The 17,463-nt window shown below is 31.9% G+C and overlaps 2 protein-coding genes and 1 long non-coding RNA gene across 7 annotated transcripts; 2 read left to right on the top strand and 1 right to left on the bottom strand.

The window, feature by feature from the left end:
- Positions 1-1,472: 1,472 nt before the first annotated feature.
- On the bottom strand, positions 1,473-3,250 carry LOC106311781. 5 transcript variants are annotated; one of them, XR_001264104.1, is made up of 7 exons: positions 3,127-3,244; positions 2,673-3,050; positions 2,468-2,575; positions 2,214-2,277; positions 1,981-2,051; positions 1,702-1,861; positions 1,473-1,625 (listed from the first exon to the last, which is right to left on the bottom strand). It is a non-coding gene; the product is annotated as an uncharacterized LOC106311781 (long non-coding RNA). The 5 variants fall into 5 exon arrangements; XR_001264103.1 differs by having other exon boundaries at positions 1,473-1,601; XR_001264102.1 differs by having other exon boundaries at positions 1,473-1,861; positions 3,161-3,250.
- A 2,680-nt stretch (positions 3,251-5,930) lies between these two features.
- LOC106311779 lies at positions 5,931-6,664 on the top strand. The gene has a single exon (XM_013749062.1). The coding sequence runs from the start codon at positions 6,107-6,109 to the stop codon at positions 6,521-6,523; it is 417 nt and encodes a 138-aa protein (XP_013604516.1). The 5' UTR covers positions 5,931-6,106; the 3' UTR covers positions 6,524-6,664.
- A 4,058-nt stretch (positions 6,665-10,722) lies between these two features.
- On the top strand, positions 10,723-12,036 carry LOC106311780 (cytochrome b-c1 complex subunit 9-like). Its single transcript, XM_013749063.1, has 3 exons — positions 10,723-10,957; positions 11,209-11,256; positions 11,814-12,036. Exons 1-3 carry the CDS (start codon positions 10,865-10,867, stop codon positions 11,862-11,864), a joined length of 192 nt encoding a protein of 63 aa, XP_013604517.1. The 5' UTR covers positions 10,723-10,864; the 3' UTR covers positions 11,865-12,036.
- The last annotated feature ends 5,427 nt before the right edge of the window (positions 12,037-17,463 follow it).

Below are 17,463 nucleotides of genomic sequence, written 5' to 3'. Positions count from 1 at the left end.
GATTCATCTCCACAAGGAGGGGGAGGTCTTGCGCATATCCGAACACCTTTTAATTTAACACACGAGCCGATATGTTACTTAAATCTTTTATGCGGCAGAGATATTTGGAATAAAGAGGAGACTGACCTGTGTTATGGATTCTAGCCTCTAGCTATGACACGAACCTGAGAGGATAGACATAGAAGTATGTGAATCAAGCTTAGAAGAAGAGGAAAAGCTTTTGTTGTTTTCTTCATTATCAGATATTCTTGTTTTGGTTCCTAACCTGTAACATGCCGAGTGTCGACCAGTAGAATATATATAGTAGGAAGTCAAGCAGATTGATAAATATGGAAACTAAAGCTAAAAAAAAAAACTCAAACATGTAGTGAATAAATAAATTTGAATTCAAACTTCAACGGTTTCTTGTTTTCTACGTAACGCGTTTTTGTACATCAGCTATGTGGAGAAAATCATATAAAAAACTTAAATCAAATCCCATATTTTTCAACCTAAGAGTCAAGAGAAGGTGCGACTTAGACTGATGTCACTAGGCCAGCGATTTGATTGCTGAAACATGTCGATGATCGACAAAACCTATCGTTGAACCAAAGATTAAACAAATAAAGATATCTAATTTTGTTTATCAGATTACTTAGATGCATTATGCATGCCTCTAAAACACATATTTTTAAGAACTGGTGCGGTCTAAGTAAGTAATTGCCTCTTTTGGTGATTCATTGCTAGGTGATATAAATGTTTTTTGTTGTTGATTATATTAAAACATAACAATAAACGTCTATTGATTGACAGATGGTATTATAAATCTCAGTCTCTGTCGCACTCGCACTTGTTTCAAGAGGTCGCCTTCTATGGGTGAAAGCTTAAAAAGAAATTTTACTCTGCTTTATACATATCCATTATATTTCATGAGTCCTTTTTTTTTGTCAAACATTTCATGAGTCCTTTAATTTACGTTTTGGCCACATCACACATGTTCATGAATTTAGATTTCCCTATGTATGTATGAATGTTTGATCACATATAAAACAAACTATATATAACCTCTAGTAGCTTGGTTTTTTATTTATTTATTTTACATTGTACAACATGATTCCTTGAAAGAAAAGATGAAAAGGAGATTTTACCCAAAAAAAAGATGAAAAGGAGAAGCTTCTGTTGAAAATCTTGGTCGAACCTAACGATATAAGAGCATGATTAACCCATAAACCCCATTGGGTCTCTTAATGAATATTTTACTAATTAAATGTAATTAAAAATCTTGTTTAAGAAACACATTGATTCATACCCTCCAATAGTAGTTTCTTATTTAGGGATTCTTAAAAAAATGTTGTTTTTTTTTACTCAAAAAAAAACAAGACCAAATCATGAGAATCATCATCATTCTGAATATAGCTAGAAAATAAATTACAAGTCTTCATGAGAATCAACCAAAGATTCAACTAGAAGAACAAAACTCAACTAGTACTCACCTCTGTTCCCGTATATGATAGCTGATGTCGGATGCTCAATTGCTTCTTCGAAGTTTCCTTCAGAGAGAGCCTCCATGGCTTTGCCTTTAGCTTCTTGAGCAGCTTCACGGTTCTCATCAGTAACTTCTACTGAATGATGCTCCCAAAGAAAAGCTATGTATCAATCGCAACACACACAACCCAAAGCTTGACATAATCAAAACTCATATGCTTCAAAAACATCCCATACATTAATGAGAATGACAAATCTTCAACTTTCCAAGTTTTGGAGTTGGTAGTGAATGTTCTCTTGTACTTGCTTCTGTTGCTCAGATAAAGTGGCTTTACCAGCCATCTTAGTGATCTCTTCTGCATCAGCCTCCTCAGCATCTCTCCCCAAACGATTATAGCTATAAAAACAGAGAATCTGTGTAAGTAATATAGACAATAAAACAGGTAAGCTAATACTTACTAATCAACACTATAAAAATCTTGTTTAAAAGCAAACTCATTACAAAGAAAAACAAACCTTTGTAAACATAAAAAGCTTGTTAATGTCAGCTTCATATTGCAGTTGTCATGATTCTACAATGCCGCAAGCTACAAACAGAGTCACACATGGCTAACACACAGGAAGCATTTTATATGGTAGTGACTAAATCATGAACAAGAATCGAACTTTCTTCGTACCCAACATCGAAAAACCCATATCAAAGAGGATATTCAGAAGAAAAAAAGTTATCGAAAAGAGATTTAGTTCACCTGCTGAAATTTGCTGAAAAGCAAAAACATTTTAGCAAACGCCATTCTTGTTTTCCTCCCCTCCCTGTAGAATCAAAGAACAGAGAAGAAGATGAATCGCAAGTGCAGAGACAGATCATAAAAATTTCAACTTTCTTCATAGTGTTCAACCAGAAGAACAAAATCCAGAACAATGGCTATTGGTGAGAATAAAACAACACTTTGAATAATGAAACTAAAGATTGATAATCGAAAGCTCAAACCCAGAAACCCACCTGGGAAGAAGCAACAGTTTTATGAAAAAACTCAGTTGATGTAACCCAGAGAAAGAGAGCTTAAGCCAAGAAGCCCAGATGCAAACTCAGAGGTCTTGGCATCAATCGCTGCAGAAGAGAATCAGATTCATCATTCAAAATCTGAGAATGACAGAGGAGGGAGAGACGAAATCAACTCACATGGATGAGGATTGATGATACCTACCTCTAGAGGTCGAAGGATCAGGATTCGTGAACCGGTCTTCTTCTTTAGACTTCACACCGGCAAAGAAAGAGAGGAGAGATGAGCGAGAGAGAGAGGAGGAGACTTTGACGCGTGTTCCATAAGCGACGTCTCTTCCTTCCCTTAATTAAGCGACGTTTCTTCTGTTAAAAAGTAATTTTCTTTTTTTTGGATTTAATTAAATCACCAATTTCACGTAAGAACCCCTTTAAAAACGACCGATAATCATGGTCTAACGTTGCTAGCAGTCTCTAGGAGGAGGTGGTCTTGGAATGCGTTTACAAGGCTTATCTTGTTGTCCATTAACTTGATGGCTTCCCTGAGAATCTCCACATGATGGGGAAGGTTTTGCACATATACCTTTTAACACACAAGTCATATTATGTAAGTAAATCTTATTATGTGACAGAGATATTTGGAATAAGAAGAGACTGACCTAAGTGACGGAATCTAGCCTCTGTGACACGAACCTGACAGGATAGACATAGGAGTATGTGAAGCCAACTTAGAAGAAGAAAAGCTTTTGTTGTTTTTTTCATTATCATATATACTTAGTTTAGTTCCAAACCTGTAACATGCCGAATGCCGACCAGTAGGATAAATATATAGGAAGTCAAGCAGATTAATAATATGGAACAGAAGCTATGAAAAATCAAACATATATATAGTAAATAAATAAACTTGAATTCAAACTTCAAATGTAACGCGGTTTGTACATCAGCTATGGAAAGAATCATATTTAAAAAACTTATAAAAAATCATATAAAAAACTTAAATCAATTCCAATATTTTTCAACCTAAGAAGCAAGAAGAGGCGTGCCTCGACTGATGTCACTAGACCAGCGATTTTATTGTTTAAACATGTCGATGATCGACAAAACCTGTCACTGAAACAAAGATTATAAACAAATAAAGATATCTAATTTTGTTATTCATAATACTTAGATGCATTATGTATAACATAGTGATCTTTGTTTATATTTATTTTTTCACATCAGGCGTACGTCTATTTTTGATTTGTTTTTAAACGTGTACGTACTTTTGCTATAGAAAATATCGAAGCGAGAGGACCAATATACAATCAAACTTCAAAGTATGGTTAAATGTTAACGTCTGCACTAAATATATCCTTTCTTCGATCTCCCTATCGAGTCACGACACATAATATTCTATCCCAATAAATTATACATCTACATCAGAAGGATATTATATGCTGGTACGTATTTGCTTTCTGTAGAAGGATACAAAACATTTCATATATTACTCTATAGTCTAGCTTGTGCTTAATTAACCAAAATGTAAAGAGTATGGACAATATCAAATTAATCAACTATAATGTCTCCTTACTATTACTGAGCTCTCTCGGTTACAAACATATACTTGGAGCGGGCAGTAAAGTTGTCAAAGAGACAAATGAATTTCATATACCGACACATGAAAATGTACTTTCAAATCGTGACCTCTTTATTATGTCAATCATAATTTAAATTTTATTTTGTTTGCGTGAATATAAATAGCGTTTTTATCAATACTATTAAAACATAAACACTCTTTATCTACTTACAAATAGTCCAATTTAGACCATTATATTTATTTAATTTTCTATTATTTTTCATGCAACTAACTTAGTTATTATTAAAACCTATACTATTATTGTAATATTTTCAAAATAAGATATCTAAAAAGATATTCTTAAGTATCTTTTTCTAAAACTGCATTTTAATAATATTTTTTATTTAAAATATAAATATACATTTCTTTTAAAATTTAAATTTAAATAATAAAATTCATAATTGATATTAACTATAATTATAAACAAATATTAATTAATTTTTTATTTATAGAATTTTATAATATTTATATATACAAACCTTATATTCATAATTAAATTACTACACCAATTAATAAATATTAAATAACGTAACTTAGTCCATTTATTAACTATCTTATAAATTATTAAATTAAGGAATAACATATATTCATGAGTTTTACAACATATTTCAACTTATTAAAACAAAATATTTAAGTAAGATATATAACTAAGAAATAATTTCATATTTTAATATACATATTTAGATTATAATATTAAAAATAATTTAATATATTTATCAAGTATGAGATGGATTGAATGGCATATAGTTAATTTATATAAAAATAAAATAAATTTTGACCAATACAAAAAATTAAATAGAAATTTGTACTATAATTTAAAGTTTTAAAATATAAATAAAATTAATACGGGGTGCGTTATGTAAATGAATTATTTTATTTCATGAAATTACATTCATGTAAATTTTAATTTAATTACAATAATTTTAAAAATAAATGTTTTTGTAAATACATATGTATAAAATTCTAATTTTTAGTAAATAAAATTTTGAATAAAATTAATTCCGCGTTTTTTAAACGCGGATCAAAATCTGGTAAGGTAGAAACTAAAAGATTTTTGTTTGTTTCATTATCAGGATCATTTAATTCCAACGTATCCCCACTTCAATATATTTCATTGGAATAAATCCTAAATCAACATCAGCCTCATGTTCCTCCCAAAAAAATCCAACCCCTTTGAATGCTTTTTTATATATTCTTCACATTTCTTTTTGTCAACCTGCTTAATATTATTGATTAAGCCCATAGGCACAGTACAAAGAGGATTTAAGTTATATTCTGCACATAATATTCACGATTCTCTTTACCAAAAAAATAAAATAATATTCGTGAAACAGTTGAGAACTTGAATCTTTATATATATATATATTCCATTTTGAAGGTAAATATATATGTCTTGACCAAAATAAGTAAATAAATATGTTTAAAATGTAAAAAAAAAAGACGATATCCTATGTTCTGGTGACAAAAATACTATGTTCTTATATGATGAATATCGATAAAACATGCACAAAATTTATAGAAAATATAATGTCTTCTTCTCTTGCATCTCTTCTTAGAGATGCTCTAATATAATTGAGAGTCTCGTCTAAGAAAGTAGCCCCAATATTTTAGCAAAAAAAGAATTACTTAGCCCCAATTGTCAAGACTTGATCACATGCAAAAGATCAAGATTTAAAAATATTTAATAGGAGTATCTAATCAATAATTTTTCAAAAATCAAAGTGATTATTTATTTTTTATTTAAATCCCAAAAAATTAAGAGCCAAAGCTAACCAATCTAAAAAGACACGTAAAGTTGTCAATTACCATACAAAAATACAAAAGCGAACAAAAGAGAAATTCACCAAGCAATAAACTTACGTCGACGTGTAACCCATACTCCCACCCGATTGTTTCTTTCTTTACACAACCCTACATAATATACATATTATCAACACCGAATCTCATACACAACACACACATCTTTCTTCAAAAAAACTTTTGCTTCTCCCAGGAATCTGAATCTGCTTCACTTTTGTTCAACCATGATGAATATAGACGATACGACATCTCCAATGGCCCACCCGATCGTTCCATCTCAACCTCCTTCCGACCAAACCCAACAAGATCCAAGTTCGCCCAATGAAGCTTCTTCTGTCACCGACAAGAAAGAGGATCAAGCTTTGCCCGAAGAGAAGCCGAAGCAGAATCAAGAAGAAGAGAGAGTGGACACAGGGAGAGAAAAGCTAAAGAAGCACCGGAGAGACGTCGCCGGAAGAGTTTGGATACCTGACATATGGGGACAAGAAGAGCTTCTTAAGGACTGGATCGACTGTTCAACGTTTGATACGTGTCTAGTCCCTGCCGGAATCTCGTCGGCACGTGCAGCTCTCGTAGACGAAGCTAGGCGAGCTGCTTCGGCTTCTGGTGGGTTACATAGTCGTTGCTTGATCTTACGCTGAATTTTTATATAATATCATATCATATATAAATGTGGTTCTTGTTGCTCAATAATATATGTAAGACACTATTGATATATTGTTGATATAGAGTCTTTTTCATTTTACCAATAATTATATAGAACATTGCCAATATTGCTTTTAGTGTGTTTGTTTGCTTATACTGGTAGAGGTGGTAAAGAGCATATTTTATATGATTTTTATGATAGTGTGATACATTCGGTTACGGATCGGCATATCTATATAATCCATATTAATATCAAGTGAAAAGACATCCCATTTGTTAAAAATTATAATACATTTGAAGAACTTAAAAATATACTAGGGAAAAACAAATCAAAATTGCCAAATCAAAATAAACAAATCAAGTTATTTATTTTAGCAAAATTGCATCTACAAACGCATGAGATATTTCAGTTTGTCTTGGTTAAAGCTCCATTGCTAAATTCAGAACCCAGTTTGCTCTATTTGCCGTTCTATTTTTTTTTAATAAAAAAATTTGCTTGGTGATTCATTTCGAGTATGTGTTTCAAACCTTCAATACTTATTTTGAATCAGCAATTTTGTCAAAAGATCTAATTCTGAATGTGACATTTGCCCATTTTTCCTATAGTTTCACTTGCATGTGCTTAAACATACCCAATCATGTTCCTAACTTCTTATAAGTCTAATACTCAACGTTTAGTGACAAAATGACTAAAGAGACAACATCGTACGTAATTAGTGAGAAGAAATCATGTCCAGTTACTTAAGGATCAAGGAACGTCTATAGAACTATTATAGATCAGAGTATGGGCATTGCTGAAAGATATATATTTTTTTTTTGAATTGAATGTTAAATTTAACTATAAAAAAAAGATCTTGCATCCAAGTGTTTTTGAAAGCTTAGAACAACAACAATTTAAATCTCTATTCTTAGGCTTTTCGTTAAAACTTCAGACTTTGTCTCATTCTTCACTCATAAAGCTATCTAGTCTCAAACCAAAAAGCCATCCCCTCTCCATAATCTTTATCTCCCCTTCTTTGAATCACTTCGAATTGATTTCTCATATTTTTATCAAGTTTCTTGATCATAATCTCTGCAGGTACTGCAACCTCTCCATGCCTCCTTCTATTCCGTTCCCTCCAAATGGTGTGTACCGTTGATTGACGAATATATCTCATGGTAAACATCTTCACTTTGCTCCAACTCAAGTTCCCCCACAAGCAAGTTTATGATCCCTTTCCAGTTTACAGTGTACTGGTCCTTAAGTATACCTCTTGTTAGTACTTCCCATTGCGCTGAGTAAGGACACTCAAAGAAGAGGTGATTTGAGCGGCTCTTGATATAATGCACACGACACATCAACATTTCCACTCTAGTGCTGCATTCGATCGCCCGTTGCTAGTCTTCCTCGCATGGCAATCCAAGTTACAACTTAGTACTTTGGTGTTGCATACTTGAACCAAATCGTGTGATGCCAATGACATGGTTGATGTCTTTCTCTAATATTTAGCCATGTACCTTTTGTAGAGAAATTCTTCTTGTATTTACCCTTATCATTCTTCCATAATGAGATATCATCTTCTTGACTCCAGTTTTCTTTAAATTTCTCAATCTCATCTCGTGTGATGCTGCCTCCTTCGATGATTCAGGCTATCTTCCACACTAGCATTCATCAAAATACCCATGTCAATATGATTTCCCTCCCCTGCAACTTCCTTCAAGCGACCCAGAGAATTCCAAGTTTCATACCAAAAAGACGTTTTCCTCCCATTATAAACCTCAACTCTATAGAATTGCTTTGCTATCTCTCTATTCTTAAGAATTTTCTTCCACATCCAAGACCCACTCTGAATATTCTCCTTAACCATCCAAAGAGACCCTTTTCTAATGAGGTAAGCCTTTATCCAACTAACCCAAAGCGAGTGAGCAGAGAGTATTCTCCATATGAGTTTAAGACAACTAACCTGGTTCACTTCTTTTAGTGGTCTTAGACCCTGCCCCCCCTCCTGTTTCAATTTACAGATATCCTCCCATGATATCTTCACTTTTCTTCCATTCAGTTCAGGACCCGACCATAAGAACGCAGAACAGATCCTTTCAATCTCGTTTATACAACCACTAGGGAGTCTAAAAGCTGCCATCCAAAATTTGTGAAGACTCCTAATGACTGAGTTAATCAGCTGTAATCTCCCAGCATAAGAGAGAAATCTTCATGTCCAAGAACTAATCCTCTTTCTAATCTTCTCAACCAACAGAAGAAGATCAGTGATGGTCATGTTCTTCGTTAAGAGAGGTAGGCCAAGATAACGTACCGGTAGCTTTCCTGTAGCAAATTGGAACAGTCTTAGAATATCTTCTCCTCTCTGATCAGTACCCGCCATAAACAACACCGATTTTTCTCTACTACTCTTCAGACCACTCACCTTATCAAATTCCTCAAACACTTTAAGAATCCCCTCAACAGAGTTCCTTGTGCCATCCGCAAAAATCATCAAATCATCCGCAAAGCATAAATGGGTAATATCAATGTTCTTACATCTTGGATGATAACCTATCTTCCCCTTTCTAGCAACATCATCCAATAGCTTTGATAACACATTCATGCAAATCACAAATACGTATGGAGAGAGAGAACATCCTTGCCTTAGTCCTCTTATACTCTGAAAGTACCATGCTAGTTCCCCGTTGACTTGCACTGAGAAGGATGCAGATGTTACACAGAGTGATATCCAGTTGATGAATTTACCCGGCAGGCCCAAAGCTTTCAATGTATTAATCAGGAAGGGCCGCTGAACTGAGTCAAAGGCCTTAGAGATGTCAATCTGCATGGCACATCGTGGAGATATGTCGTCCTTAACCAATTCCATCACTAGCAATACGTTCTCCATCAGCAGACGCTCTTTGATAAATGCAGATTGATTCAAAGTAATGCATTTAGGAAACACACACTTCAGCCTATTCGCAATGATCTTCGATATTACCTTGTAAAGCACATTACAGTAGGAGATGGGTCAATAGTCCTTCATCATCTTCACTTCATCTTTCTTTGGTACCAGAGTCAAGATCGTGAAGTTTAACCCTTTCGGTAGAAAACCTTTTACGAAAAAGGATTGTATCGCCATTGTGACATCCTCTCCAATTACTTTCCAAGCTCCCTTGAAAAACTCTGTTATAAACCCATATGGTCCTGGAGGTTTATTGCCAGGCATATGGAATAATACCTCCTTTATATCTTCTTTGGTAACCTCTCTTCCAGCTTCAAACAATCCACTTCACTACATTGAAATCCTAATAGTTCATTTAAACTCTCTACTGAAGCTCCTTCAGAATTCATTGGTTGTAGCGTCATAACCTCAACAAAAAAATTCTCAGCTTCTTTTTTGATCTTCTCATCTGTCTTAGCAATAGATCCATCAGCCCGTACAATCTCGTGAATAGCATTTCTGATTTCCCTAATCTTCGCTGAACTATGAAAGAATTTATTGTTCCCATCTCCAACGTCAAGCCAATGAATTTTTGAATGTTGCCATTTATACATCGCTGCACTCTCTGCCCTTAATCTCTCTACACTAGGGTTCCCCATAGTTTCATTCTGCTTCTCACAAAGATCCAAATACACTTTATGTAATATGATCTGAAGTCTCAGGAATTATTTTTATGATATGATCCCGATACCAATACATAATATTACTTGAAACAAAGTATTCAAAAAGCTCTCTAAAGTAAAATATTGCACAATTAACATTAATTATCATGTTTTTCCGGATAATTGATCAGACTAAGATACCAATATCACTCACGATATCTCAAACTTTAACTCATCGACTGTGGTCAACTCTTCAATTTTTCCTGAATTCGATCCACAACTAGAAACTTACACATTTGTTTTGGCTTATGGATTTAGGTATATATGATTTACATGAGGAAGAGTATTTAACGGACCACCTCATCCCATGATTATATGTGTTTAAGACCCGAATTACCTAAATTATCAAACAATTAAAAATATCCCAGAACTTTGAATGTACGTGCATTTCTTTTTGTGTGCACAGAATGTGTACATACATGATTTCTAAAACCTCATATAAGATCTTAAAGAGAATCGGGCCGTGGCAACCCTTTGGATTTTGAGTAACCGATATAATGGGCCTAACTACTGGGCTAAGCTACTGAGGCCCACTTGGCCTTTCCAGATACGAAAGAGTCAAAGGTCGAGATTGTTTTTCCCGATTAGTCGCGCAAATCTCGTCGTCTTTCTTCAGTCTCTCGCTCTCCATTTGTTTGTAGATCCGCTCGCGTTTTCAACCCTTAATCCAGAACCGATACGTACCTGAAACAAACGAAAGGGTTAGACAGACATGGCACTTCTCGAGGGATTTTACAGAGTCATCATGCGCCGTAACTCCGTCTACGTCTCCTTCATCATCGCCGGCGCTTTCTTCGGCGAAAGGGTCAGAGATCCTTAACCCCTTTTTTTACAATATTACCTTCTTAGCTTTCGGATCTGTTTTGGGATCGGAACAAAAATCTCGAATTTTTTATGTAAAGTTACAATCTTTGTTGAATACATTTCATCGGATATAGAATTTGAGCCATCTACAATAGATAGCTATTGCTAGAGATTTGTTGATTTTAAGACGAAACTGTGAGAAAGTTCTTGTTTTTGTTTTGGTGTTTATATACAAAAATGTTATATGTGCAGGCTGTGGATTATGGTGTTCATAAGCTTTGGGAAAGCAAAAACGTTGGGGTATGTTCTGTTTCTTTTTTTAATTTTATTCTGTCTCCCTCTTGTGTGTTGCTGTGGATTTGATTGATCGGTTGATGAAGAATGAGTCTAGGTGGTAGCTGTTTCTTCGTTCTTTCTATTAGTTAACTTTGTTATGGAATGATTAAATCTGTGTTCACATACCTCTTTTGGTTTCATAATATATGATGTTTTAGAAGGTTTTTGGTGTTTTAGAATGTAAGATTTTTTGAGATTTCTACGTTCCTTTAATAGAAACTGTTCAACCAATCACATCTTTTTATGATTGGTTGAATAATTTTTATTGATGTTTTTATTGAAAAATAAGTTTCTTAATCTTTGTTCTTTTAGGCATAAAATCTTACATTATGAGACAAAGTGATTATATTGTGGTTATTAAAATAGCTGATTGATCCCTGGTTCGCCATTTTAAAGCTTAATTTAGATTTCCGACTTATATAGTTTTTTAACTCTTGCTTGATAGTTCAATAATTAATGTCATATCTGTTGACTAGTAATGAATATACATTTATAACATTGATATTGTTGTCATGGTGCAGAAACGGTATGAAGACATCTCTGTGTTGGGACAAAGGCCTATTGAAGAATGAGATTTCTCCTTTGTTGTTGTTTTGCACTTACAAGTCTCTTTCTTTGTTGAATAAAATCATTGGGATGATGGTTTTCATATACTTTCACCTAAACCTGCTATTTGATTCTGATTAATTAAAAGTTGTTTTTGCATTGTGCAATAATTAAACCTTTGAAGACGTCTTTTCACTAGTGCTCTCGCTCCATTTCTTTTGTTTGATCCCAAATAAGAAAGGTTATTATGATTATATGCCTTCTTTAAAGAATAACCAGAGGAGTCACTGTCGTCGATAGAGAATCATCGTTCTTGCATTTTGTAGAACTAAGTGGAAACTTAACCGACAAAACCACATTGGTTCAATTTCGTGCAGAGATCTTTAAAGCATTCACTCCACTATGCTGTGGGGCAAATATTAAAGATTAGATTTTCACCACCTCTTTATCATAAATCATATAATTCGCGCACTACTTTCTAACGGCATGCATCTACCCCGAAGAAAACACACACGTGCGGCGTGTCGTATTGGTTTGTAATAGTGCCACAAACATGTCATTAACCGGATACAAATTAGAAAGTGAGCGTAAGTGAGTTGTTATACAACCATAAAAACACTCTGAACCAAGCATATCGTTCCAATGTATAAGAAAAGTTTCAAATGTGCCAGACTAGCCTGAATTATAGAGAAACAAATTAAAAGAACATTGTTATGGACAAACCAAGTGGAATTTATCAACTTGCGGATTCGCATAATGCGTTTTGTATTGTTGCGACAAGAGACTAGAGATCGAGCTCGTGAAAATGTTTATGTTCTCGGGGTTGGAGTATGGACAAATGAATATTCCCGAAAACGTTTTGTCTTGATTCCGTTGAGTGATGCCCCTACCTGATTATCACATCACATGTTTCACCTTTTCTTTTAAAATAATTATCTTCTGTTTTGGCTCAAATAATCATTTAGGTAGTGGGAATAGTTTATAACAAGGAGATGGGAATAGTGAAAATTCTCTTGATAAGAAGTGGGGGAAAAGAAAAATGGGAGGTTTATGAGGCAGGCACCATCTGTGGATTATACTTAAAGGTATCATGCATACACCAAAAAGATAAGACAATCGTTTATTTTTAAAATTTAAGATTGACAATTCTTGTATAATATTAAAACTGAAAGCACAAAATGGTCCAAGTCTCTAGACCTTTACAAAAGAAAATAAACTTTTTAGAAAACTTCCACTAATTAACTTCGCATCCGATCCATGAAAGGAATAGTAACTTTAATGGACAACTTTTAGTACGCACGGTAACATAATTAATAATTGTATTTTGTAGCGTGAAAATATCATTTCACGAAAAAGGATTTAAGAAAAAATAGAGAATATGTGGCTTGTGTCATGAATCACTTTAATTTTGTTCTTTTCTTGCATTTTGTTATGTCCATTCACCAATTGTAAAGACAACACAAATTCCATACTCAAGTTTGCTAAAAGGTGATGAAAATTGAAAAACACATTAACTTCTGATATGAGTAAAATAACAGTATTTATGAGCTACATGTTTTGTTTTCTAAATGAAGAGCCAAATTTTTGTGTGTGCCGTTCCCGCATAAACATAGTTGATGAGATGAGAGATCGATTTAAGAAAAGAATGTGCTTAAACCCAGTGTCGGGTTTAGCCCGTGACGTGTGAATACTGAAATAGTGAAATAAACCATATCAGTAAAAACTTTATAAATTAATAATATTAGAATTATGATCATTTATCAATTTATTTAGTTACTAATTATTTTAAAATCCTTCTTAAATTTCTATTTTGAAATATTCTTATTTAAAAATATGAACATAATATCTTTTCATGAAGTTATATATTAGTTAAACTTCATAGATTTAAATTTCATCTATTTTTTAAGATTATTTGATTTTTTTTTTACAGCAAACACAGACTCATGTTGACTCTGTAAACCAAATCGGTAACTCTGCATCCATGTGTACGACGAAAGACGGTTGTTTCCGAGCACTGCGTGCCAAGATTATTTGATTTATATATATATATATATATATTAAATATGTATGATAGAAAAATGTTTTTTTATATGTAATTCAATAAAGTAACATCAGAATATTAAAATAAATAGTTAGAGATAAAATATATTTTAAAATAAATAAACATCAAAATTATTTTTCTACTTATATAAAAATTATATATTATTATTAATTTATGATTTTAGTAAAACCATATAATCAGCTAAATATTTTTAAATATTATTGTATTATTATCTTATTGATTTTAAGCTGTCTCAATCTAAGATCAGAAAGTTATTACTTTATCATATTTATTAATTTTTATTTATTAATGTATTGAGTACCAATTCATAGAGTTTCTATAATATATGAAATTTAATATATTTTTTGTCAACACTTGTACTAAGAATTAGGCATGGTCAATCTGGATATTGATCCGGTTTTAGTTCAGTTTTTTCCGGTTTTTGGTATTTTAATTTATAACAATTAGCTAGCAAATATAAACTACTTTCTCTATTTTGGGTTGGTTCTGTTTTATCGGTTGAACATCCTTACTACGAATTGACTAGGGGTGGGCGTTCGGTTCTTCGGTTCGGTTCGGGTCGGTTCTTTCGGTTCTCGGTTCTTTCGGTTCTTGACGTTTGACAACCATTAAGGAACCGTGAAATTTTCGGGTCGGTTCTTACGGTTTTCGGTTCTTTCGGTTCCTGGAGTTTGGTAACCATATTAGAACCGGAAAAGGTTCCAATTGGGGTCGGTTCTAAATGGTTACAAAGTTACCATATTGCCCAAATTAATCTGATGTGCTTGCAAATAAATGAATTAAAACCAATACCAAAATAACATTCAAACGACTTTTTCATTCATAAACCAAAATCTAAACTGTGAGAATAAAACATCCAAAAACACAAGGTTCTCGTATAAGATAAGTGTTGATCAAAAAGACAAGTGTATAAAATATAAACTATAAAGATATACGTATAAGGTAAGTGTATAAGGGTTTTTCATCCGGTTCTATATGAGTATTATTCGGTTCTCGGTTCAGTATGGATTCGGTTTCGGTTCTTCGGGCATAAAATTTCACTATCCAATTGGGTAATTCATAAATTCGGTTCGGTCCGGTTCGGTTTTTCCGGGTCTGTTCGGTTCGGTATTTTGGTTTCGGTTTTTTTGCCCACCCCTAGAATTGACCTATGTAGGTATGAAGATTATCTATAATGGTTCTAAGTTTCAACACTATACTTTTTAACATCCGCGTCTTATTTTCTTCTTTCTAATTTAAGGCACATTTACTTTTAACAATGTAAAATAATTTTGTTTTATAAAATTTAACATTTTATTTTACTAGTCAGTAATTAATTTTTTTCTATGTCGAACTTAAATAAATTTACTTTCTATTTGTAGAGAATAAAATAATGAAATTTTGTATAAAACAAAAATTAAATAATTTAATTATAGTGAAAATAATTAATTTTAAATAACTAAGATGATATGTAAATATCATAAATTTTTATAATGTGGCATTGTGATGTTGGTCGGCTCTACTTCTATACTATTAAAATAGAAGTTATGACTTCTTTTATGTGTGATATTTAAAAATAGATCATCCTCTATAATGTTTATCAAATTTTACATAATTTAATCATCATATCTTTTAATATATTTATCTTTTATTTAAAATACAAATAAATATTGTTTAAAAAAATCTAAGAAAATATTTTCAGAATCATTTTAAATTTTATTTCCAAAAATTAATTAATTTAAATTTTAGCTATTATCAAATATAATTAGAATTTCAAATTAAATTTATTTTTATTTAGTGAACGAAAATTAAAATCATATAAAATAATTTTAATAATTATTTAATGATAATAAAATTTTAAATTAATTAATTTTTCGGAAATACATTTTATTAATACCTTAAAAAGATTTTGTTAGAAAAAAATATCCATTTCTATTTCAAATAAAATAAAATAAAATAAATCTTATCCAACTTTGTGTATTTCAAAAAAAAATTCAAATAATATTTTTACTATAAAACTATTTTGCATGTACAATATATTATAGCTTCTTTTTTTAAAAAAATGTTTTTTTGTTGTTTTTAACAATATCTCACAATTTTTATCCTCTACTATGTAAGTCCAATTTAATTTGAGTTCCATATACATTTCAAACTTATAAAAAATAAAATTATGTAGAAAAGTATTGTTACATAATAATACTCTCAAAATAAATTTTATTACAAAAATATATAGTAATAACAATATAAGCCACTTAAATATAAGCATTATAGAGTTATATAATATATATAAATCATATTAATTTAGTGATAAATTTTGTTATATAAAATAAAATGTTTTAGTATAAGAAAAAAAAATCCTTACGGATGTACGGCGCAAGATTAGTGAGTTTTTAAATTATGGACTTCGTGGGACATATATATTGTTCTGGGTTGTACTCTATTAGTATTATGTAAAATAATATAAAATGGACCAACTGATGATTAAAGGCCTTTTCGTTTCTAAATGGCCTCAGAGAGATTTCGAAAATGTTGATTTTATTTTTGCTCAGGGGATTAGGTCATTTACGACAGCTTGTTCTTGTCTAATTTCATCTTAAATTTTTGGTTATTTCTTTATATTAGACATCTAATCCGTTTTCCGTATTGTCAACCTATCTCATCTCCAGTACAATCTACCTAAAGAGAGGATATAGAGATGCTATTCTTTATGAAAGATCTGTCCAACTCGAAGATATGATTGGTGCGCCTTAGATTCTCGATCACACCAGCATCGACGGAAACAAATGTTTAAGGTTAGTATACTAAACTTCCCTATAGTATATACGATGTCTTAGAATGCATCAACTATTTCATTTGAACCTCTAATACACTGAACAATTTATAAGAAGAGATGTCATTACACAACCTCTGCAATCTTCTAATCTATTAAAACTAAAGTACAAATTATAATTAACCCTCAATTTTCTTCAATAATTACAAGTGAATGCCATTGAGTTAATTAATTTAATATAATATTATTTATTTTGAAAGTAACTGATTGGAACCAGCAATCAAAGTCATTGTTCCACAAAATATTCCTAAAATCATGCCATTCCTATTAATTTAACTTATTTTAATGTCAGTTTAATTAATTTCAATCACACTAACCATAAAGATATCAATCTTTTGAGTCCAACAAGTTTTATTAACTAACTAGAAATTGTACTAGCCTTAATCTCTTTGTTATTATTTGAGGAGCATTAAAAATAAATAACTTTTAGTTCATGTGTTTATTACAAGTGTGCCATTTCTTACGTGACAACTCCACAAGCTCCCTCACCTATTCTATTTAAAACCCCTTTGTTAACTAGAGTAATTACACATCATGCCATTGATCAAAACATTATAATTACCTTAGTTTTGTCTACATTTGTCACATATATACGTTGATACGTATTACATCAAACCTTATCATTTATTTCTTGCGTTAGTTACCTTAACCGAAGTTCTACGTATTACATCAAAGATTTTAAAATTATGTTAATTACCTTGACTGAAGTTTTTCATGAATTTGTTTCAATACAAAAACATTACTGACATACGTA

This window comes from Brassica oleracea, chromosome C8, assembly GCF_000695525.1.
Source record: "Brassica oleracea var. oleracea cultivar TO1000 chromosome C8, BOL, whole genome shotgun sequence".
Taxonomy (NCBI): Eukaryota; Viridiplantae; Streptophyta; class Magnoliopsida; order Brassicales; family Brassicaceae; genus Brassica; species Brassica oleracea.
This window is presented reverse-complemented; position numbering and strand designations above follow the sequence as displayed.

Bases quoted from the DNA above. Each gene is read 5' to 3' on its own strand.
- LOC106311780 (XM_013749063.1), top strand. From the start codon at position 10,865: ATGGCACTTCTCGAGGGATTTTACAGAGTCATCATGCGCCGTAACTCC. The intron at 10,958-11,208 runs GTCAGAGATCCT...TTATATGTGCAG, and splicing joins GCGCTTTCTTCGGCGAAAGG to GCTGTGGATTATGGTGTTCA. The intron at 11,257-11,813 runs GTATGTTCTGTT...GTCATGGTGCAG, and splicing joins GGGAAAGCAAAAACGTTGGG to AAACGGTATGAAGACATCTC.
- LOC106311779 (XM_013749062.1), top strand. From the start codon at position 6,107: ATGATGAATATAGACGATACGACATCTCCAATGGCCCACCCGATCGTT.